This window comes from Dipodomys merriami, unplaced genomic scaffold, assembly GCF_024711535.1.
Source record: "Dipodomys merriami isolate MVZ:Mamm:240054 unplaced genomic scaffold, mDipMer1.0.p SCAF_415, whole genome shotgun sequence".
In the NCBI taxonomy this organism is placed as follows: domain Eukaryota; kingdom Metazoa; phylum Chordata; class Mammalia; order Rodentia; family Heteromyidae; genus Dipodomys; species Dipodomys merriami.
In genome coordinates, this window is record NW_027205771.1 from 641,268 (window position 1) to 666,396 (window position 25,129).

A 25,129-nucleotide genomic window follows, 5' to 3' on the forward strand; every position below is an offset into this window, starting at 1 on the left:
ACTGGAGTGAGCCACTGGTGGCCGGCCATTAGAATTTCTTTTGTTTCCACTAGAGTTTAATAATTGATTTCTTATAGGGAAGCAATATGAGTTCAATGTGGAAGCAACAAAAACAATTACTATGTGAGCTTTTGTAGCAACTATGTTTTAATTTTGATCATAAATGAATAGGTTCACTGTAAAACTGCAGCAAGTTTAGAATATTATATATAACACATATAACCCAGAATTCTACTGATGAACACATGCATGCACCTTTTACCTAACATCTACTGGTAATATTTAATGTCATTAATGCTGCTTAAGATTAAAACTATTTTTTTGTTTTTGGTTGTGTGGCATAAACTCTGGGCCTAGACACTGACCCTCAGCTCTTCAGCTCAAGGCTAGTGCTCTACCACTTGAGCCACAGTGCCATTTCCAGCTTTTTCTGCTTATGTGGTGCTGAGGAATGGAACCCAGGGCCTCATGCATGCAAGGCAAGCACTCTACCACTGAGCCATCTTCCCAGCTCTGAAGATTAAAACTATTATGACTAGCTAGGGAATGTAAAGATCTTGAAACACACAGAATTCAAAATAGGCTCATAAATAAAACATATGCATAAATGGGGCAGCTGTGGGCATTGAACAATTGATAGAACACATGCCTAGCATGTCTCTAGAACTGTGAATGGAAGGAAGAAAGGGAAGGAAGAGTGGGAGGTGAACGGAAGGAAGAGAGGGAAGGAAGAGTGGGAGGGAAGAAGAAAGAAAGGGAGGGAGAAAGGGAGGGAAAGAAGAGTGGGAGAGAGGAAGTAAAAAGAAATGTGTATGTAAAACACTCTACCATCCAAGTTCATTGGCTTATGCTAGTGAACCTAGAAACTTGAGATCTCAGTTTTGAGGCCCCTTCTCAACAGAAAAATCGTGTTATAGCATAAGCTTATAATCCCAGCTATATCAGGTAGCATAAATAGGAAGATTATGGCAAAAAAGACTCTATAGATAAAGCAAGAAGGGCTGGAGGAGTGGCTCCAGTGATATAATGCCTGCCTAGTAATTACAAAGAACTGAGTTAAAACTCTAATACAGGGGGGAAAAAATGTGCTTTTACCAGCTACTTAAGAGATTAAGGCATGAAAATCAAGTTCAAAGACAGCCTGGGCTACATAGTAAAGTTGCAGGTCAACCTAAGCAACATAGTAAAAATGCCATCTCAAAAAAACATGTTTCTTTAAAGGTTTCTCAGCAACACTGGACTGTTTTTGATTTTTTTTAAACCCAATTGGATACTTGGGTACTATAGCCTCAACAGGCTGATACATAATGGTAAATAAACAATAAATGAACATTTCAAGGCTGATGGAGCTCAAACCAACCTGAGGATCTGTTCTAGCTTCTCACTTGGTGCATTCCTGAGGCCTGTCAGCATGGTATGAAGACGGCTCAAGCTATGTGCAGCTGTGGTAATGGGGGTCATACAAGGGCTGTTCTCCTTATTGTACTTCATACCACTAAGCGGTGTGGAGATTTTAAGTGCTTTTGACTAGAGGGGGAAAATGAAGAAGAATTAAAACAAATATCTGGGCCTGAAAGATTTTTCTTCACAAATAAGAATTCAAATAAATCGAACTTTATCAATAAATTTTAGCAATTCATTTACTACTATTGCTTGATAAGTACCACCAATATTCACATAAATATGTTTGAAATGTCAAAATATGTTTTAGTCAACCAAAAATTCTATCTTAAGTTATATTTCCAGCTAAAGGTACAATTCAGAGTTAGAGCACTTGACTACTATGTACAAGGTTATATGTATGATCCTCAATAACCCACCCACCCACCCACCCACCCCCACCCCCCACCCCCCCACCCCCACCCCCACCACCCCCACCACCACCCCCACCACCCCCCCCACCCCCCCCACCCCCACCACCACCACCCCCCCCCCGAATAGATCCTGCTGTCCTTCCTCATAATTAAACTGTGGCAGAGATGAGCATTATACTTGAATAATTAAGAATATCATAACCATCTACCACTATTTGTAAACATCCAAAGACTGACAAACTGTCAAAATAAAATCCGTGATTTAATAAAAGTCCATCTGAGAGCATCAAATTTGCCTCAGAAAAACTAAACATCCCCCCAAACAGGCAATTTGATACAAAACAGTCTTCATTGGTCTTTTTGCCTCTCTACCATTAGTTAATAAAATCTACCATAGCATTTTTACCCCTAAAGTTAGCCAGTCAACATTTTGGAATGTAAGTATGAAAAAGGAAAAAGATATGACTGCCTGACAAAGAATTTAAGCAGAAGTACATACACTAATAAAACATCTTTTCTGGTTTAGTGGTAGAGTGCTTGCCAAGCATGCCTGAAGCCCTGGGTTCAATTCCTCAGTTCCACATAAACAGAAAAAGCTGGAAGTGGTACTGTGGCTCAAGTCGTACAGCACTAGCCTTAAACACACAGAGGCCCAGAGACAGAGCCTAGGCCCTAAGTTCAAGCCCTATGACTGACAAAATAAATAAATAAAATAAAAATAAAACTCTTTTCTAATTTTTAAAGGTTGTGATAGCTTAACAAGATCTCTGAATATTAAAGATAAGCCACATTTTCCAAGTATGTATGTATTTATTTTAGAGTTTTAAAAACATCTTGCAAAGTTTTAGCTGGCAACAAAAAAGCTATTCAGTTCTCATAAAATATAGAAATACAGCAATACACTGCCATGCTTTCCATATTGAATCTATACGCTTTTTTTATTATTTTTTATTGTAAAGATACTATACAGAGGGTTACAGTTACATGAGTAAGGTAATGAGTATACTTCCTGTTGAGCACTGTTACCCCCTCCATTGTTGTATCTATAAGCTTTTTATGTCTTAAAGAATAGCAGAGTTAAGGCCTTCAATTTGTTTAGGGAAATTCATCCTATCATTTTTCCAAGTCAATAATATAGTGTAGATGGCTGCTCCCTATCTCGAATTTCCTGGGCCCACTTTTTCACTGTACATGAACCAGTGCCTGCTTACTCTGGCAGAGAAACAATGAATGCCTGAAGAAGCAGCCACCAGTAGCACATAGCACATCACTTGCAGGCAGTGGTTTCATCCAGGAATCTAGGTGTGATAACTACAAGCAGCTTCCTGCCCAGAGTCCTTGAAATGACTTTGGGGCTTCTTGGTATCACTAATAAAAGTTTAGCTTTATTGTTGATCAGTAGAAAAATGGGGGTGGACAAATAGACTCTGTAGTTATGCGGGGATTAGTAAAAGGAGGCTGGGCAGGTGGGAGGATAAAGGAGGTAAAATATGTTAAAATAGATTATTGGCAACTATGAAATTGAAACAAGGAAACCTACTGGGGATGGTATTTTCTGGAGGAGGAGAGCAGGGAGTATGATAGAGGAGGTAAGATTGGTTGGGATAGGTATAAAAAGTGTAGAAAAGTAACAATATTTTATTTTTGGTGGGGGGTGGGGAGTCCGTCCTGGGGCTTGAACTATGGTCCAGGCGCTGTCCCTCAGCTCTTCAGCTCAAGGCTAGCGCTCTATCACTGGAGCCACAGCGCCACTTCTGGTTTTCTGAGCAGTTTATTGGAGATAAGAGTTCTCACAGACTTTCCAGCCCAATATGGCTTTGAACCGTGATCCTCAGATCTCAGCCTCCTGAGTAGCTAGGATTACAGGTGTGAGCCACCAGCACCTGGCTAACAATGAATTTTTTTTTTGAAATTCTTTTTTTTTAATTTAATTTAATTTTATTTGTGAACATACTGTACAGAGGAGTTACAATTACATGGGCAGGATAATGCGTACATTTCTTACCAAGCATTGCAGCCTCCTCCTTTGGTTTACCCTTCACATCCCTTCCCAGCCTCCCCCCTCCCCCCCATCCCAATCCTTCTCATTTCCCCCCCTTTACCACCCCCCCCCCGCACCGACTTTGTAAAGCTCGTTTTGGACATGACAACTTGTACTTCTCTAACAATGAATTTTTTTTTAAATAAAAAGTTTAGTTTTAGCAGGATCCTGGTGGTTCATGCCTATAATCCTAGCTACTCAAGAAGCTGAAATCTGAGAATTGCAGTTCCAAACCACCCTAGCAGGAAAGTCCATCAGACTCTAATCTCCAATTAACCACCAGAAGTGGAGCTTTTAGTTCAAAGTGGTACAGCACTAGCCTTGAGCCAGGCCCTGGGTTCAAGCTCCATGACTGACCAAAAAAAAAAAAAAAAGTATAGCTTTAAGGATCACGTATAACACGGAGTTTTAAAAAATACTACAATGAGCTGGATGCTGGTGGCTCATGCCTGTAATCCTAGCTACTCAGGAGGCTGAGATCTAAGGATCACGGTTCAAAGCCAGCCGGGGCAGGAAAGTCTCTGAGACTCTTATTTCCAATAAACTACTAGAAAATCAGAAGTGGCACTGTGGCTTAAGCAGAGCACTTGCCTTGAGCTCAAAAGTGCAGAGCAGCATCCAAGCCAGAGTTCAAGCCCCACGACAAAAATAAAAAAATTAAATAAGTAAATACTAGGATGCAACATTTGGACTGCTCCAGAGCTTTGGCCTAAGACTCCTTTTATTCTTTCATCAACTCATAATGGGAGGTAATCGCTCTTCATTCTATGATGTATGGGCCATCACATTTTGATGACTTCAGAACTTAAGCACACCTCAACCATTCTTGTCCACTCAGGTGATGAATTTCTAAACTGCCTACTACTAGGGTCACCTAAAAGATCTCAAATTTGACATACTAATAACCCTAACTTTTAAGCTATACCCCTTAACTTCTTCCTTCTCAGTAAATATGAACAGTAAAATGTTTTTAGAATACCTATTACATGGAGAACACCACACAAAATGTTGGTCACAGGGGGCTAGGAAGTTGGCTCAGTGGTAGAGCGCTTGCCTTGCATGCATGAGGCCCTGGGTTTGATTCCTCAGCACCACATAAGCAAAAAGAAAAAAGCCGGAAGTCGCGCTGTGGCTCAAGTGGTAGAGCGTTAGCCTTGAGCTGAAGAGCTGAGGGACAGTGTCCTGGCCCAGAGTTCAGGCCCCACGACCGAAACCAAAAAAAAAATTAAAAAAAAAAAATGTTGGTCACAGGCCTTTTGTAGCTTTATTCTGAGTCTACTTCCCTCCCTACTACTGGCAGACATGATACAGGCACTAACAGCAGAGAAGGGAAATAAGTTATTGGAAACAGATGAAAAAGAAAGCCATAGGAGTATCTTTCTTTTAGGCAGAGAAAAGAGCCAGGTCAAAGGCTTTGTTTTGGCATAGCAATCTAAGAATGAAAAGGGAAGTTAATGTGGCATGAGTAGAATCATGAGGAAAGCAGCAGATGGATGGAGAGGTAACAAGGTGCTATCACTTAGGACCTTACAGGCATTTTTAAGGACTTCAGTTTACATCATTTATCCAGTAGTCATCACTACTTTTCCCTCTAGTACACCCTAACCCAAAATGCTGTGGGTACTAGCTCCAAAATGTGACCCAAATATAACCTTTCTCTAAATAAAGCCACCATGAATTACTAGAATCATTCCAATAGCCTCCTTATCCTGGCCCTACTTTCCTACATAACCTACATGACCTGCTGGACATCTGGTCACAGAGGACTGTTATCACTTTTCTCAGAATCACCCACTTAAAAGCTTGCATCTCAGCTGGGGATTGTTGGCTCACCCCTGTAATCATAGCTAATCAGGTGGCTGATATCTGAGAATTGTGGTTCCAAGCTAGCCTGGGCAGGAAAGTCTGTGAGACTCTTACTTCCAATGAAAAGCCCTAAGTGGAGAGTGCTAGTGTTTGTTCAAGCCCCAGGGCCAAGTAAAAGAAAAACGCTTTACAATGGCACAATGGTTCCCAAAAGCCTTTAAAACCTGCCTATCCCATTCCCCTCTCCTTTCTCTTCCCTCACTCACTTTATTCCTACTATAGTAGCTTTCTCCCATGATTCTAAACTGCCAATTTTGTTCCCACCTTATGCCTTTCCCCAGCTATGCCCAAGGTTTGCTTCCCCACATACCTCAGGTCTCTGCTAATACTGCCCCCTCAGAGTCACCTTTCCCAACCATTTTGCCTACCCTGTCCTTGACACTTGGTATTTAACTTCATATACAATACCCAACATACTTTTTTTTGAACTTTTTTGTTATCTATTGATAATTTTCCCACATTAAAAATATAAGCTTTAGAACAGGAAGTTTGTAGGTGTTTTGGCCACTGCTATTTTCGGTTTTGTTCAGGACATGGGGTGGTATATAAGATCCTTTTAGACTATTATTTAAACAAGCAGACCAGTCTCACATCTGAAAGAACCTGAGAAGAGAAATTCAATCACCATCATCCTAGGATAATCCCAAAACTCTATTTAATAGAATTTTCTTACAGTCTACAGATTTTCAGTTTCTCCAGTACCTTAAATGAAGGTCCAAATTCAGATTAATTTATATTTTCTAATACTATGTTCATGATGCATAAGGTTGTATACTATGGGCACAAAAATTATCAACAGGATACATTCACTTCAATTTATAGTAAATCTTTACAGAGCTAACTAAAACCTTACAGAGTTGACAGTAACAAAAAAGTAAATCAATAGAAAACTTTTCAGTTGAGGAGTTAGATAGGCATTTTCTTTGTACATTGCAAACAAAGCACATACACAAGGCTATGTGAACAGAACAGAGTGGAGTGAAGAAGAAAGGAGCCCAGCTTCTGGCTCACCTTGTCAAAGTGCTGCTGCAAGATGTTTTTCACCTGTGCTCTCTCAGCACTCTCTGCTCCTGACCCCATGTTCAGACACCGGGACAGAGTCCCAATTTCCTCCTCAGCATCCTCTCCAAGAAATATCCGTTCATCTAAATTCCCAGCAGATAGAACATACTCCTCATAGGCCTTACTGATGGCTTTACTACAGGGGGAGAAAAAAACAGACAAATGTACTTTCTCATAAGTGACATCTCCATTAATGTCTCAAACCACCTAATTATTTCATCTGTTTATTTACTACTAAAAGTTTCTTGGGTTTTTTTGTGTGACTAGCCTGAAGTTTGAACTCAGGGCCTCACAAGTTGCTAAGCAGGCATTCTACTGCTGCTTCAATCATGCCCCCATTACACACAGATTTTACTGATTGAGAGGAAAATCTTTCAAACTTTTTGCCCAGGCTAGCTTTGAACCATAATCCTCCTATAATCTCCAATTCCTGAGTTGGAAGGAATCAGGAATCAGCCACTGCCTCTAATAATTTCTGGAAAGTTAAATTTCAGTCAACTGAAGACAGTAGCAGGGAAAATTGCTACACTCAGTGTATCTAGCACACAGTGAGTGCATTTCACTAACAGTGGGTAGGGACATTAGGCCAATCTGCCTGATATGTGCAGCTTCTGGTGAGAAGCTTGGTCCTCTCTCTCCTGGCTGTTCTAGGTACATTCAACACTTTTTGTACATTCAACTCTTTTCCCCTACATAGTTCCAAAATTTCTTTTCTGTTTTATTTTTTTCCTTTTTGTGCCAGTCCTGGGACTTGAACTCAGGGCCTGGGTGCTGTCCCTGAGCTTTTGTGCTCAAGGCGAGGCCACAGCTCCACTTCTGGCTTTTTTTTTTGGTGGTTTAATTGGAGAAAAGATTCTCATATACTACCCTGCCCAGGCTGGCTTCCAACTGCAATCCTCAGACTTCATCCTCCTGAATAGTGAGGATTAAGCTACCAGTGTCCAGCTGGATTTTTGCCCTTGTTTTGCTTTTTCAAAAAAAAAAAAGCTCTAAGTAGAGCAGGCTGGTCTCAAACTCATGATTTTCCTGTTGAGCTCAATCTTTCTCTAAGTGTGGGGATTATGGGTATATACCACTGTGCCTGAGTCCAAAAAGTACTTTACTTCAAAATCTGTACTCTGAAAGTATGACTAATGAAGCTTAAACTGGAAAAATAATTTTCAGTATACTTATAGTATATTACACACTTAGGTTGACAGCATTTTTAAGGCTTCCATGTACTCTCCCATAAAACACTCCAACTATTCAGAGTACAAACAATAAAAATGGTGAGCTCTGAGATTCCCCGAGTATACATTTTAAAAATAGTCAAACAGAAGTACTCACAAACTCTCTCCAAAGTTCCCAGGTTCCAGAAAACCAGTAAGAGTTTCTTCTTTACCCTTGAGAAGCTATGATTAAAAAGAGATACTTAAATTAGATGGGCACTGGTGGCTAATGCCTGTAATCCTAGCTATTCAGGAGGCTGAGATCTGAGGATTCATAGTTCAAAGCCAACGTAGGCAGGAAAGTCCATTCTACTCTTATCTCTAATATACTACTCAAAAAAAGCCCTAAGTGGAGCTGTGACTCAGTGGTAGAATTCTAGCCTTGGGCACATAGAAGCTTAGGGACAGCACCCAGGCCCTGAATTCAAGGACTGGCAAGAAAGGAAGGAAGGAAGGAAGGAAGGAAGGAAGGAAGGAAGGAAGGAAGGAAGGAAGGAGCGAGTCAGGCACTGGTGGCTCATGTCTGTAATCCTAGCTACTCAGGAGGCTGAGATCTGAGGATCGAGGTTCAAAGCCAGCCTGGGCAGGAAAGACTGTGAGACTCCTATCTCCAATAAACCACCAGAAAACCAGAAGTGGCACTGTGGCTCAAGTGGTAGAGCATTTGCCTTGAGCTGAAGCCCAGGCCCAGAGTTCAAGCCCCAGGACCGACAAAAAAAAAAGAGGGGGGGGAGGGGAGGGAAGGGAAGGAGAGGGAAGGGGAGGGAGGAAAGGGGAGGGAGGGAGGGAAGGGGAGTGAGAGAAGAAAAGAAAGAAAGAAAGAAAGAAAGAAAGAAAGAAAGAAAGAAAGAAAGAAAGAAAGAAAGAAAGAAAGAAGAAAGGAAAGAAAGAAAGAAAGAGAGAGAGAGAGAGAGAGAAAGAGAAAGAAGGGAGGGGGGCTGGGAAGGTGGTTCAGTGGTAGAGGGCTTGCCTTGCATGCCTGAGGCCCTGGGTTTGATTCCCCAGCACCACATGAGCAAAAAGAAAAAAGCCGGAAGTGGCGCTGTGGCTCAAGTGGTAGAGTGCTAGCCTTGAGCTGAAGAGCTGAGGGACAGAGCCCAGGCCCAGAGTTCAGGCCCCAGGACTGGAAAAAAAAAAAAAAAAGGAAGAAAGGGAGGAAGGCAGGCAGGCAGGCAAAGAAAGAAAGAGAGAAAAAGCCACACCATGTTGTCACTTGCAGACCTTTTTTTCATAAAGTTTCCTAATATATGGTTTCCAGAAATGCTCCTTTATTCCTTTTGCTTCCAAAACAAGGCCATCATGTAAGGAACAGAGTTTCTCGATGACACAAGGTGGGTCAGAGGAAGGTTTAGAATCCTTAGCATGAAAATCTTCACATAGGCCTATGATGCACAGAAACACAGAACATATATATCAGCCTTCAATAAGCACAGTGTAATAAACTAAATTACAAATCGAGTATACTCTAGATGAATGGTTATATGAATTTATGAGAAATGGTGTTTATGAGCCTAATTTTTAACTCTATTAAATATGCCTCAAAGAAATAGAGGTTAATACATCACAGCACAACAGTTTCAATTATTCCCAGCACTTAGGAGGTAAAGGCAGGAGAATCATGAATTTGAGACCAGTCTGGACTACAAACTAAGTTTTAGTTATTTATCTCATATAGTTAGACCCTGTCTCAAACATTAAAAATTCAGTTATTCAGTCATCTATCTGGAGATGGTTAAAAGAGGAAACTAAATTCTAAGTTTCTAAAAAAAACTAAAACCTTTAACTTTATAAGCCTTATATTCAAACAAAAACACTTATTTTAAAGTATAGTATATAAACCAGGTGCCAGTGGCTCATATTTGTAATCCTAGATACTTGGGAGACTGAAATTGGGAGGATCACAGTTCAAAGGCAACCCAGGAAGAAAGTTCACAGCATCCCTTCTCAATGAAAAATTATGTGTGGTGGGAGGGAGGGAGGGAGGGAGGGAGGGAGGGAGGGAGGGAGGGAGGGAGAAAGAAGAGAGAGAGAGAGAGAGAAAGAAAGAAAGAAAGAAAGAAAGAAAGAAAGAAAGAAAGAAAGAAAGAAAGAAAGAAAGAAAGGAAAGAAAGAAAGAAAGAAAGAAGAAAGAAAGGAAGGAAGGAAGGAAGGAGGAAAGGAAGGGAAGGAAGGAAAGAGAAAGAGGGAGGGAAGGAGGGAGGGAGGGAAAGAAAGAGAAGGAAGAAAGGAAGGAAGGAAGGAAGGAGAGAGAGAAAGAAAGAAAAAGAAAGAAAGAAAGAGAGAGAGAAAGAAAGAAAGGAAAGAAAGAGAAAGGAAGGAAGAAAAAGAAAGAAAGAAAGAAGGGAAAGAGAGAAAGAGGGAGGGAGGGAAAGAAAGAAAGAGAGAAGGAAGGAAGGAGGGGAGGAAGGAGGGAGGGAGGGAGGGAGGGAGGAAGGGAGGAAGGGAGGAAGGAAGGAAGGAAGGAAGGAAGGAAGGAAGCAAGGAAGGAAGGAAGGAAGGAAGGAAGGACGGACGCAAGCTGCCAGGAAGCCTATGATGAATTGTGCACATCCAGGCATGCACCTGAGCATGAAGTGAGACTCTTGTCTCAAAAATAATGGGCAACAGTCAGGGTTGGAGGCATGGTGCAGTGGTAAGAGTGCCTGCCAAGTTTAAGGATCAAAGTTCATACCCCAGTACCACCCCCCCACACACCCACTATATACAAATTACATACTTAGATTTACAATATTAAATATACTTACTATTTATAGTATATATTTGCCATAATGTTGGGATAGAAGGGGGTAAAAGTCTGCGAAAAATAAAAGGGCTTGGTACAGTAACTCCTAGCTACTTGGGAAGGTCACAGCTCAAGGCCAGCCTGGGCAAAAAATTAGCTAGATCTTGTCTTGAACTACTGTGCTGGGTGGCAATGTGCCTTAGGTCCCAGCTTTATTGGAGTACGTAGATAGAAAAATGACAGTACAAGATGGCCAAAAATCATGAGATCCTACTTGAAAAGTAAAGCAAGGAAGGGCTAGACATAGCTTGAGTAGTGGAGTGCATGCTTAGATAAAAGAGGTCCTAAGTTCAAAAGTTCCAGTACTAAACAGAAAAAACAAAAGAAAGAATCATATGGAAATATGAAAAAGGGGATGTAGGTGTACCACAAATAAGCAATACTGAGTTCAGTCTCCAGTCTCCAGTGCACATGAGTACACATGCACACACACAGGCATGCATATGTACACACATGCACAGGAAATAAAATTGATTAAAAAGGGAGTTAAGAAATACGGAGCTGGTAATCCTAGCTACTCAGGAGGCTGAGATCTGAGGATCTAGGTTTGAAGCCAGCTGGGCAGCAAAGTCCCCGTGACTCTTATTTCCAATCAACCACTCAAAAACAGGAAGTAGAGCTGTGGATCAAAATGACAGAGTGCCAGCCTTGAGCCAAAGAGCTCAGGGACAGTGTCCAGCCCTTGAGTTCAAGCCCCAGAACCAACCCCCCCCCCCAAAAAAAAGAAGAAGGATAAAATAAGAATATAGGTTGAGTAGCTGTTATTCAAATGCTTGGGACTAAAAGTGCTTTAGATTTGGGAGATTTTTGGATCTTGGATTGTCATTAGTAAATGAACATTCTTAATCTGAAAACCTCAAATCTGAAACTGTTTTGGGGGAGAGCACTGCTAACTGAACTCAGGCCTGTGCATATTTGCATGCTACCACTGAGCTACCTCCCTATACTACATCTGAAATTTTTTGAACATATACAAATGAGTAACTCCACTGATTTACAAATCTACCCTAATTGTAAGGACTTAGAACTTCTAATTGGAACCACCCCAGAGTTGACAGAATTCTACTACAGTATTACTCAAATAGAAGCAGCATGTTAGCTTTTATTTTTTAAGTGTGTTTTCAACTAGGTGCCAGAGGTACACACCTGTAATTCTAGCTACTCAGGATTCTGAGATCTGGGATTAAGATTCAAAGCAAAACCCGGTAAACAAAGCCAAGAGATTCTTATGTCCAATTAACTAGCAAAATACCAGAAGAGGAAGTGTGGCTCAAGTGTCAGTCTTGAGCAAAAAAAAGTTCAGGAACAGTGCTCAGGACCTGAGTTCAAGCCACAGGACTAGAACACATGTGTGCACGTGCACGCACACACACACATACATACATAGACATACATACACACCTATTCTTTAAAAAAAAAACAGGGTCTCAATATGTAGTCCAAGCTTCCAAATGCTGGGATGAGAGTTGTAAACCACAATACCAGCTATAAATACTTTTTGTTGTTGGTGGTGGTTGTGGGGCTTGAACTCTGGGCCTGGGCACTGTCCCTCAGCTCTTAAGCTCAAGGCTTGTGGTCTACCACTTGAGCATTCCGGTAATTGGAGAGAAGAGTCTCACAGACTTTCTTGCCTGGGATGGCTTTGAACTGCGATCCTCAGATCTCAAACTCCTAAGTAGCTAGTAAGCCACCGGCACCCAGCTTATACTTTTTATTGTTTTTTTGTTTTTGTTTTTGTTTTTTGGGTCCGGTCATAGGGCTTGAACTCTGGGCCTGGGCACTGTCCCTCAGCTCTTCAGCTCAAGGCTAGCGCTCTACCACTTGAGCCACAGCGCCACTTCTGGCTTTTTTCTATTTGCTTATGTGGTACTGAGGAATCAAACCCAGGGCCTCAGGCATGCAAGGCAAGCGCTCTACCACTGAGCCACCCTCCCAGCCCCCCAGCTTATACTTTTTAATATTTGTTTTATATATCATAATTTGGGCTCTGACTAATATATTCCTTAGAGAAATTACACATTTTAACACACATTAAATGCATCCCAAGATGATTTTCATTACAATACTTGTGGCAGTTTAGGAGAAAAATACTACTTTACTTACAGAATTTATTCTGTGACAACAAAGAAATGAGATTAGTAAAATCTTTTTTGCCTCCAATAGTGTATCAGGCATGAAGTTTGTCAATGGTGTAAAATATTACCAACTTTGACATTATCTTTGCTACTCTGAGTTTTTAAATCTTTTCTTTACTATTTCATAAAACTTCTAAAACTGCTATTCAAGTCCTTAAACTTTGTGATATTTGCCTCTCTGTAGAGTGCTTACTCCTATTTTTAAGTGCCATGATAATATTATGAGAGTAGTTTTCAAATACACAAGTTCTCTGAGATTGTCAAATCTTTAGAATATATATGGCCCCTAGGAGTGAAACATAATGTAGAAATGTAGACTGTTCAAAAATCTTTGAAATAAAACCTACCTTTAAAATTAGGATTCACCAGTTCTTTACGATTGGAACACTGTATAGCATTTCCATAAACTAAATCTAAAGCACACAGCAGAAGATGGTAGGAATTGACCAAATCATCACTAATCATAGGAAAATTACCTGTGAGATTATAAAAGATTTAAAGGTTAAGTTACCATCAACTTTATACTTTAAAACAATTTATTCACTTAATTATAATGGTATTATACAACCCTGTACAAAGTTGACTCAAGGGTGGCATTAAATGTTGTGGCAAATTTGTAGTTTGAAATATTACTCTTACATTTAATAAATTTCTAAGAGTTGATAAGAACGAAACTATTAAAAGTGCTATACATTAATTCATATATTCATTAAAGAAGCATTTACTAAATATGTAATAGCAGACTAAACTTTATTATATTGGTCTAATCTTTGAAAATTCCCCACACACAATATTATAAATTATCTCAAAGTGTAAAAAAATTCATTTTACATGAAAACATTTTCTGCCATAAAAATTACTGGAAAGTCATAAAGAGCTGAAAAATGATTCATATAATTGTTTTTCTCACACATTTACATTTAAAAAGGCCAAAAACTTAATCAGAGCCTCAATGGTTGTTGTTTTTTGTTTTTTAGTGTGAGTCCCATAGGGCTTGAGCCATTAGTCTAGACTGAGCCTGGATCAAATTATTATAAACTGAATTAGTAAGATAAAATTCAACCACTGAGATCATTGCATACACACACACACAAAAATATGTCAAGTTCTGCTCTTTCTGTTAATGAACTATAACCAAAATAAGGACAATAAAATTATTTTAAGCAGCTGGGTACCAGAGGCTCCTGTCTGTAATCTTAGCTACTTAGGAAGCTGGTATCTAAGGAATGAGGTTCAAAGCCAGCCTGGGCAGGAAAATCCTAGAGACTTTTATCTCCAATTAAGCATGAAAAAGGCCAGAAATGACACTATGGCCCAAGTGGTAGAATGCTAACCTTGAGCAAAAAGAGCTCAGGGACAGTGCCTAGGCCTAGAGTTCAAATCTCAGGACACACACACACACGCACGCACGCACGCAAGCACATATGCACGCACAATTTTAAGTTTATATAGTACCAAATGCATATACATACAAAACAGATATAATATACACTTCTAAATACACACACACACACAGAGATCTCTTTAAAACAAATCCTAGAAGCCAGGGTACCTGCCCAATACAATCATATGAAATGATTACTATAATATGTAATATCATCATGCAAGCTAAACTTGTGGTAGCCACTATAATGTTATATATTCGTCTTCCTTTATTCCATACCACTGATCCTGTCACTATTTTATTTATGTTTTACTTTTGCTGAAGACTGAACTGAGGGCTCATGGAATACTAAAGCAAATACTATACCACTTGAGCCACATCTCCAACCTAACATGTTTCCAAGCTAGGCACTCTGCTAATATTTGTAATCACAGCTACTCAGGACTTTTTTCAGCCCAGGGTCTCAAAAATAAGCTGGGCATCATGGTGCACACCGATAATTCCAGTTATTCGGGAGGCAGAGATACCAGAATTGTGGTGTAAGCAGTCTGGAGCAAAGTCACAAGACTTGATGTGAAAAACAAACTAAAACCAAAAGGACTTGGGGACATGGGTTAAGTGACAGTACTGACCTAGCAAGTGAGTGGCACTGAGTTCAATCTGCATGACCAAAAAGAGGAAGGGAAGGGAGAAAAGGAAAAAGAAGGGAGAGAAAGCTGTCAAGTATAATAGAAAGCATACTCAACAGCTCATATTTCTTATATTTCTTATAAATCACAAACATAGCTCAAAGAAAGGATGACTCTCACTTAACTAGTTAAAGAGGACCAGCTATATGTAAAATATACCTAGAAATCAATGGCATGACACATCCTTGCCAGAAGCCTTTACAATCAACATGAAACCAAGATCCAAGAGATATGGGTTCAAATCCTAGCTCTGCTTCTGTTTTACAAGTCTAATCTTCGAGTTAGCTGAAATACTACATCTAGTGGTAAGAATCTCTTCTATGTAATACTCCCTTTTACATGATCTCTCTCTCTCTCTCTGTCTCTCTCTCTTTTTTGGTAGCGGGGCTTAAACTCAGGGCCTGGTGTCCTTTAGCTTTTTCAAGCTCTATGTCTTGAGCTCTACTTTTAGCTTTTTGCTGGTTGACCAGTCTCAGACTTTCCTGCCCAGAATGGCTTCAAACCACGATCCTCAGATCTCAGCTATCAGAGTAGCTAGGATAATAGGTATGAGCCACTGGCACCCAACTTCACAGTTTCTTTTTTTGAAGTTTCTGTTTATTTTGGTCAACAGAGGCCCAAAATATTAAGTGGAAATTTTCAGAAATACTTGAGGTTTTTGTTTTTAATGTGTTTATGTGCTGGTTCTCGGACTTGAGCTCAGGGCCTCAGAGTCTTATTTGGTTTTCCCTCAGGACTAGTGATCTGCCTCTTGCACCACACCTCCACTTCTGGCTTTTTGCCGGTTAAAGAGTCTCATCCTTGTCTACTTGGGTTAGTTCTGAAGCAAGATTCTCAGATCTCAGCCTCCTGAGCAGCTAAGATTAAAGGGGTAGAACACCAGCACCCAGCACAACCTCTAAATTTTAAACTGCATGATGAAATCTCTCAGTGCTCTGTTGTCTGGCTCTTGGCTCTATCTTGCCTGAGATACGAATCATCTGTGTTTAGTTTTTTCATGTTATGTGTGTCACCCATCCATTAGTCACTTAGGAACCATCTTGGTTATCTGATCTACTGTCACAAGTAACCCTCAATTTATTAAGTAATCACACCACACAAATATAGCATGCAAACAAATTGGATATGCTAAAGAAAAGCCCTAAAGAACTTCCTTTAATTAAAAAAGTACAAGTTTTTACTAAAAAGAAAATTGCATCCTGAGGTTACTAAGATCTAGAATATAGTAAGTTATTTTGAGACCAAGAGATCATATATAAAATATATTACTAAATTTTTTCTATTATCAAGTTCTACACTTGTGAAATTCCTTCTAGCTCCAGACATATTGTTTTCAACTCCACATTTTACAGCATTATTTAGTGGCAAAAGTATACTGCATAGACTACAGAAAAAGCTATAATCAGTAACTGGTATAACTATACTTTCTTTCCCCCTTTAGATGCTAAGAACTATTCCTACATAGAAATACTAAAGACTAAAGTACTAGAGAGTATTTCAGTTAATGCATATCTTAGACATATTGAATGAGAAAAACTGTGTCCAAGGCATTTGATTATATAGAAAGTAACTTGAAATCCCCCCTCAACTAATAGCCTGATTAATAAATGGACAAAGGAGCTAAATAGAGACTTCTCAAAGAAGCAAGCATGGCCAATAAGCATATGAGGAAATGATCAACATTTCTGGCCATAAAGATATGTAAATCAAAATAACACTGAGATTCCAGCTTACCCTAGTAGGACTGGCCAGCACTGAGACTATGGACAATAGCAAATGTTGGTAGGTATGTGGGATAAAAGGAACCATTACATTATTGTAGGAATGTAAACTAGTACAACCGGTCTTTGGTGATTTCTCAAAAAACTAAACATAAAATTACCTACCCAACACATTACAAGTCAGTGTATAGTAAAGACACCTACACATCCACGTTCATAATAGCCAAGTTGTGAGAACAGCCCAGATGTTTTACAATAGATAGCAGATCAAAAAAATGTGGTACATATGTACAATGGAGTTATTCATCTATTAGAAAGACTATTAGAGACAAATGACTCATTTTCACTCATATGTGGAAGCTAGGGCTATAAAATAAAAACATGCATGATAACATATACAAAGCTCTATGCATATACACACAAACTAACAAAAGGAATGTATATTTAGGGAAGGAGTGCAAAGGTGTAACTTTTCCTACACAATTAATGAACTGTTGATCAAAATGAATACCAGGAAGAGGAAAAATGTTTTGTGGGTGAGGGGAGGGGGAAGAAGCAAAAAATGAAGGAAGAAAGGTTGGCAAATGCAGTCATGACATTCAATGTACATTATATAAAAATTGAACTATGTAACTTGAGGGTAAGAATAGTAGAGAGAAAAATGGGGGAGAAGAATGGAAGGGGTGACTTCAATCAAGATTCATTATATTCATAACCTGACTTATGAAATTGTAACCTCTTTGTATAATTATTTAATATAATTTTTTTAATGTTTTGTGTTTTTTTTTAAAGTAGGGGCTGGGAAGGTGGCTCAGTGATAGAGTAATTGCCTTGCATGCCTGAGGCCCTAGGTTCAATTCCTCAGCACCTCATAAGCAGAAAAAGCCAGAAGTGGCACTGTGGCTTAAGTGGTAGAGTGCTAGCCTTGTGCTGAAGAGCTGAAGGATAGCGTCCAGACCTAGATTTCAGGACCATGACCAAAAAAAAAGTAATCTGAGCGTTTCTTAAGATAATCAGTCATGACTAAGACATGTCAGTCCCACTCAGTTGAATGAGACATGTCTCATTAAAAAAAAAAACAAAACCCAACACTGAAAATACAACTTAATAACAGAATAAGGTGACTTCAGTTCATAATTCAGAAGAATAGCTTTGGGTCAATAGGTTGTTGACTAAGAATAAAATTAAAGGATTTCCCATTTAGTAAGAGAAGATTTGGATATTATGGAATTCAAAAGACTTTTCACTTAAAGCATCTGAGGGTCAGGCACTAGAGGCTCATGTCTATAATCTTAGCTACTCAGGAGTTTGAGATCTGAGGATCACAGTTTGAAGCCAGCCCAGGCAGAGATGTCCATGAAACTCTTATCTCCAATTAATCACCAAAAAGTTGAGCTATAGCTCAAATGGAAGAGTACCATATTTGAGCACAAAAGCTGAGGAACAGTGCCCAGACCCTAGGTTTAAGCCCCAGGTCCAGCATCAAAAACTAAAGTAAAAAAAAAAAAAAATCTAAGGTAAAAACCCTTGAGAAATTTTCAGTGAGGATCTCTTCCAGATATGTATTACAGGTTGGTAAAATAATATCTGAAAATTTAAGTGAACTAATTAAAATCTAAACATTACTTTTTCTTACCTTTTGCATATATAAAAAGCACCCAACAAAAATGGAAAATTTCAGACACGGTACAGGGCTGTCGCCTTTGGGGAAGGAAAAAAAAGTTATGAGACAAACAGAAGAATTTAGAAAAAGACATCCCAAGTGATTGTAAGTCAGGTGTAAAACAAAGCTCATACAAGAGGAGTAATACCATATTCAGCTTCCTGGGGGATGTGTAAGAAATTCTGACCCAACCATATACTGGAAGAAAATAGTGGGGAGCCAGAGCAAGAACTCATGACAGAAAGAAAACAATTCTGAAGATTATTTAAACTTTTTGAAGTCAAGATATGTAAGGCAGAAAATAAAAACAATAGGTTTTTTTGATGAGATTAGCATAGCTAATCCTGCTTTGAGACCCCTGTGGATAGCTAGATATTTCTCCATTTCCTCCCCTATCACTGCTGAGCAAGTGTTAGCCCTCTCCTCTAAATACATTCTAGACTAAGTCAAAGCACAAAAGGTCTTTTTAATGAAAACTCTTGCCTACCTATATCCATTACACTTCCACATATTAAGAATACCTGTTGTGGGCTGGGAATGTGGCTCAGTGGTAGAGTGCTTGCATAGCATGCATGAAGCCCTGGTTTCGATTCCTCAGTACCACATAAACAGAAAAAGCTGGAAGTGGCTCCATGGCTCAAGTGATAGAATGCTAGCCTTGAGCTGAAGAGCTCAGGGACAGTACCCAGGCCCAGAGTTCAAGCCCTATGACTGGCAAAAAAAAAAAAAAAATACCTGTTGCATTTTGCTGTTTACCACTTTAAGCTTGGCTTTCCTGCCAACATCTCTTCCATTGTTTGGACAGGCCATCTGTGATCTCCACATAACATCAGTCTTATGCTAACAAGGACCCAAGAAGAGCTAAGTACCCCAGAGAAGATCAAGAGACTAGCTTCAGTTCCAGAGCTATCATTAACTAGGTACAGTTGCCTTCTCTGGGCCTTCATCCATCCATAGACTATTCTAAACTGGGTAAAGTGGCTCACACCTGTAATCATAGCTACTTAAAAAAGATGTGATTGAGAGATTTGAGAAAAAAGTTAACAAGACCCTCGTTCATCTCCAACAACAGCTAGATGTAAGAGTGCATGCCTATCACCACAAACTTTGCAAAGCTGAAATCAGTGGAACTGTGGTTCCAGGATAGTATAAGCAAAAAAATTCTTGACTCTTATCTCACCAGAAAAATCTTTTTTTTTTTTTTTTTTTTTTTTTTGCCGGTCATGGGGCCTTAACTCTGGGTCTGGGCGCTGTCCCTCAGCTCTTCAGCTCAAGGCTAGTGCTCTACCACTGAGCCACAGCGCCACTTCCGGCTTTTTCTGTTTATGTGGTGCTGAGGAATCGAACCCAGGGCCTCATGCTTGCAAGGCATGCACTCTACCGCTGAGCTACCTTCCCAGCCCCAGAAAAATCTTTGTGCTGAGGTATACATCTGTCATCTCAGTTATGATGGGAATCATACATAGTCAAAGCCCAGTCCAGGCCTGCTTAAAATCAGAGCAAAAAGGGCAGAGGTTTGGCTTAGTACAGTACCAGCCTAGCAAGTGCTTAGTTCTGAGTTCAAACCCTTACTGCCAAAACAAAGGGGAAAAAAAAACAGAGATAGAGATTCTGCTTGAGTATTATACTCTAATTTACTAATTCATGGCAAAGATTAAATGTGAGAACTCTGCTTCAAAGAGTAGCCTCCTTAATATAGTACATGATAAACTATTTCTGGTTTTGATTATTCTCAAGATAAAATTTTAATTTTTAGCTTGCAACACTTAAGCTACTCTAAATTCTAGCTCATTGTAACTTAAAGAACCCTGGAAAAAACTGGACTAATTTACTTGTTCTAAAAGCTCTTCTTGCTCTGATGCTTCTGTGTCATATCTCGCAATTTCCTCTACATAGAAGGCTCTATTATCTCCAAATTCACCTGTCAAAATCAGACCCATCCTTCAATACCTGCCTCTACTTATTCCATGTAACCTTATTTGACTGGCTCATCCAGATATAGCTATTATCAATTGCATTCATGTGCTTTTATAATCTGTTGTACTGAACAAACTTGAATTCTTTATAGAACTTGCCTCCTCTCCACATTTTAGTCTCAGCTCTCAAAAGACAGTTTGTGGTTTTTTTGTTTTTAAACATCTGTTGTTCTGCATAATATCTAAGAAGTACTTCCTGTGGGTAAGGGCTCAATAAATACTCAAGATACAAACTTCCAAATGATAGTGTGAAAGAGACAGTATATGGTCATGGTAAAGCATATGGCTATTACAGCTGGACTACTTTAGTTCCAAAAACAGCTCCATGCTTTCCAGTTATATCAATTGGTTGACCTTAACTTAAAACTCACAGGGGCTTATTTTTACTTAACCTCCTAGAAGCTTATTTCCCCCATCTGTAACTAAAGTCTCAGCCTCATAAGGTTGTCATAAGGATTAACTGAGATAACAGAAGAGTTCTGGACCCAAAAATGAACACATAGTAAATGTCATAAATTGTTAGTAATACTGTTAGAAGCAAATGCTAATAAAAATTAGAATAAGCCAGTGTGGTTGTGTATGTCTACAATCTCAGCACACAGAAGGTTGAAGTAGGAAGATCACAAGTTGGAGACCAAGCTGGGCTGCATGGCAAGATTTTGTCTAAAAGAAAAAAAAGAAAAAGAAACAAGCAAAAACCTACAAAATAATACAGAGTTATATGTGTAGCTCAGTGGTAGAGCATTCTTGGCAGACACAAAGCCCTGGGTTTGACATGTAGCATCAAAAAGGGGGAGAGAGGTAAAATAGAATGACAAATACTAAATTTTTAAAGTAATTTTACAGTTCCTTATTAGAATTTCCTAATCAATATAAAACAAGTACAATATATAATCATTTTCTAGACATTCCAAAGAAAATAGATATTCTGTATCTCTAAATAATCACACTAAGCTGGGTGCTGATGGTTCATGCCTGTAATCAAGTAAATTTGAGGATCACAGTTCAAAGCCAGCCTGAGCAGGAAAGTCTGTAAGACTTTCTTTTTTTTTCCTAGGTGGTGGGGCTTGAACTCTGGGCCTGGGTGCTATCCCTCAGCTCTTCAGCTCAAGGCCAGCACTCTACCACTTGAACCACAGTGCCACTTCCAGTTTTCTGGTAGTTAACTGGAGAAAAGAGTCTCGTGGACTTTGCTGCCCATGCTAGCTTTGAACCATGATCCTCAGATCTCAGCCTCCTGAGTAGCTAGGATTACAGGTGTGAGCACCCAGTGCCCAGCTTTATGACTCTTATCTCAGATAAATTACTCAGAAAAAGTTGAGGGGCTGGGAAGGTGGCTCAGTGGTAGAGTGCTTGCCTTGCATGCATGAGGCCCTGGGTTCGATTCCTCAGTACCACATACACAGAAAAAGCTGGAAGTGGGTGCTATGGCTCAAGTGGTAAAGTGCTAGCCTTGAGCTGAAGAGCTCAGAACAGTGCCCAGGCCCAGAGTTCAAGCTCCATGACCAGCAAAAAAAAAAAAAAAAAAGTTGAAAGTGGTGTTGTGGCTCAAATAATAGAGAGCTAGCCTTGAGCAGAAGCAGCTCAGGCTCTGAGTTCAAGTCTCAGAACTGGTCCTCCTCACCCCCCCAAAAAAAGGTCACACTAGCTGAGAATCAAAACAAATGTTGTGTCCAAAATTTAGAATGCTTAATTGTAAATCCTCAGCTCACCAAAATTTCAAATAAGTTGCAACAATTACTTCCACATTAGTGCACACTATATAAAAATATGAATGTTTTGCTAATATCTACTATATATTTTATGATATATGAATATTTATATAATACTTACCATACTATATATATTATATATGTACTGGGGCCTAGTCAGGCCCCAGTAATAATATATATATATTATATATGTCAGGGCCTGGTGCTGTCCACTTAGCTTTATCACTCAAGGCTGATACTCTACTACCTGAGTATCCAGTTTCTTTGTTTTGGGGGAGGGTTGTTTAGTGATTAAGGATAAAACTCACACAGACTTTCCTGCCCAGGCTGTTTTCAAACCATGACCCTCAGAGATCGCAAGCTTTCTAAATAGTCAGGATAACAGGACTGAACCATTACCACCAAGCTTATTATTATTATTTTTTTTTTTTGTGGGGCTTGAACTCTGGGCTTGGGTGCTGACCCTCAGCTCTTCAGCTCAAAGCAAGCACTCTACCACTTGAGCTATAGCACCACTTCCGGTTTTTCTGAGTGCTTATTGGAGATAAGAGTTTCACGGAGCTTCCTGCCCAGGCTGGCTTTGAACTGCAATCCTCAGATCTCAGCCTCCTGAGTAGCTAGGATTACAGGCGTGAGCCACTGGCGCCTGGCCATATTTTATGTTTATACTTACTGTAAACATCATCCACAATTTGAGAAACTTTTATATTAAAAAAAACTAATATTATAAGTCACATAATTTTAAATCTTTCCCTATACTTTGTTTATCAACACTTTTCCTGTGTTCTTTTAAGAAAAATTTCCATGCTTTATGAAAAAACTTTCATGTTAAAGGAGGAAAACTTATATGCCATAATTCCCCTCAGTTATAAGGAAAGGTAGACAGGCACTAAGCCAGAAAGTGTTACTCTTTGCAGACCTATCAAAAAGAACAAATTCTTAACACTTTCAGTTTTCATATCCTCCCTTGATCCCGTTTCTCTACTCTCAACTATATATATATCAAAATGCATAGAGATATTACTCGTTTTTGAAATAGAAATCAAGTAATAGTCTATGTAGTCAGTAGTAGAAAACATAGTGGTCAATATGTGTCTGGTCCAAGATTATTAAGAGAAAAGTCATGGGGAAAAAGATTACTTATGAAATCCTGTCACTTTTTGGAGACTATAAAAAACCTTGAGATATGAAAACTGCAGCACAGAAAGGTGTATTCTTAAATAACAAATATAAAACATACCTCTGTTTTCTTCCTCTTTGATGACGAGGTTGCTCCTCTTGGGGATATTTGAAAATATCTTGAAAAATTGGTTCATATTTCTTAAAAATTACAGCTGAAACAGTAAAGTTTCTTTCCAATCTCTCGGTCCGTTCTCTGAAATGTGGGGGTAGATTTGCCATATCTTCCCACTTCTTCATCTTGTTAAAAAATTCAATTAAGCTGACAGTAAAGATTTTAAAAAATAGTATTTTTCAGAACATAAAGTATATCAATATATGTAAATTAAATAAAAATTAACTCATTAAATTATATTACATTTAGAGAGTTATATAAAACCACAACTCATTTCTTTGACTAGCTTACTACAAACTAGCTTACTACTCGATCTTCCCTTTTGTTTATAGATTAGCTGAGGGTTTTTTTTTTTTTTTTATTACAGGGTGTGTGTTTATGTGTATATGTGTGTTTATTTTTGTTATGGGGAGTGTGTTTGTGTATGGTTTTTTTATTATGGGTGTGTGTGTATGCACGCGCGCACACATGTGCACATGCATGCATACCAATCTTTTAGGCTTGAACTCAGAGGCTGGGTGCTGTCCCTGAGCTGTTTTTGATCAAGGCTAGCAGCTCTAGCACTTGAGCCACACACAATTCCACTTCCAGATTTTTTTTTTATATTGGTACTTTATTGGAGGTAAGAATCTCATGCATTTTCCTGCCCAGGCTGACTTCGAACCATGATCCTCATATCTGAATCTCCTGAGTAGTTAGGAATATAGGCATGAGCCACCAGCACCTGGAAGTACCATGAAATATTTTTTAAAGACAAAGTAAAATTAGTAGCTCAGTGGTAGAATGCCTGCCTAGCAAAACCAAGGCCCTGAGCTCCATCCCCACCCCTGAAGAGCTGGCTAGAGGAAACAACACAAGAACCAACATAGACATACCCAGCTTCCAGGGCTAACAAATATTAACATAGGGATAAAAACTGCCAGGCTTGCTTTAAATTCTTTTAAGAGCTAAAATATTATTGAAACAGCCAAAATTCTTACTAGGACTCCTCCCTAATACCATTCTCTACTCTTCTCCCCAAAGATAATCATCATTCTAAAGTTAGATTCCTTTCCATCTTTGTTTTCCTACTTACTAGACACACAGAACCATGTTGTATGTGCTTTCACATTTTATATAAAATACAGTATACTGTAAGCAGCATTCTGAAACTGCTACTTACAATGTTTCTGAGGTTCATTAATGTTGCTACATGTGGATCTGACTTCTTGATTTTCTAAAAACATTCCTTCCTATGAATATACCATTTTTTGGGCATTCATTTAATCGTATAGGTTGTTTCTAATTTTTATGGCAAAAAACATTAAACAAATCATCATATATGCATGTAGGAGTTTCTTTAGGGATTACCCCAAGTGGAGAATGTGACCTTCATTTTACTACACACTCCATATATTTTTTTTTGGGGGGGGGTGGGGGGGGTCTGGTCATGGGGCCTGAACTCTGGGCCTGGGTGCTATCCCTCAGCTCTTCAGCTCAAGGCTAGCGCTCTACCACTTGAGCCACAGCACCACTTCCAGCTTTTTTCTTTTTTGCTTATGTGATGCTGAGGAATCGAACCCAGGGCCTCATGCATGCAAGGCAAGTGCTCTACCACTGAGCCACCTTCCCAGCCCCTCCATATATGTTAAGACACAAGTCCTGTGGGTACACATCTAAGCATAATACCATTTATTTGGTATTTCATTTACCTTTTCAACAGAGTACCAAAAAAGTTTCTCAATATCTTTAAGTTTATCCCAATATTATATAGTAAGTTAGAACCATTAAAATTAATTCTTC

The 25,129-nt window shown here is 39.2% G+C and overlaps 1 protein-coding gene across 2 annotated transcripts in view; it reads right to left on the minus strand.

The window, feature by feature from the left end:
- The window catches only part of LOC138807201 (retinoblastoma-like protein 2), a 66,681-nt gene that overhangs the window by 36,800 nt on the left and 4,752 nt on the right, over positions 1-25,129 (minus strand). For both annotated transcript variants that reach the window (XM_069992784.1, XM_069992783.1), the window contains exons 3-9: positions 23,294-23,494; positions 18,339-18,403; positions 13,256-13,384; positions 9,213-9,373; positions 8,110-8,174; positions 6,733-6,919; positions 1,361-1,527 (exon numbers count right to left, since the gene is read on the minus strand). In XM_069992784.1, the coding sequence (XP_069848885.1) occupies positions 1,361-1,527; positions 6,733-6,919; positions 8,110-8,174; positions 9,213-9,373; positions 13,256-13,384; positions 18,339-18,403; positions 23,294-23,494 (975 nt within the window). The remainder of the gene's footprint in view (positions 1-1,360; positions 1,528-6,732; positions 6,920-8,109; positions 8,175-9,212; positions 9,374-13,255; positions 13,385-18,338; positions 18,404-23,293; positions 23,495-25,129) is intronic.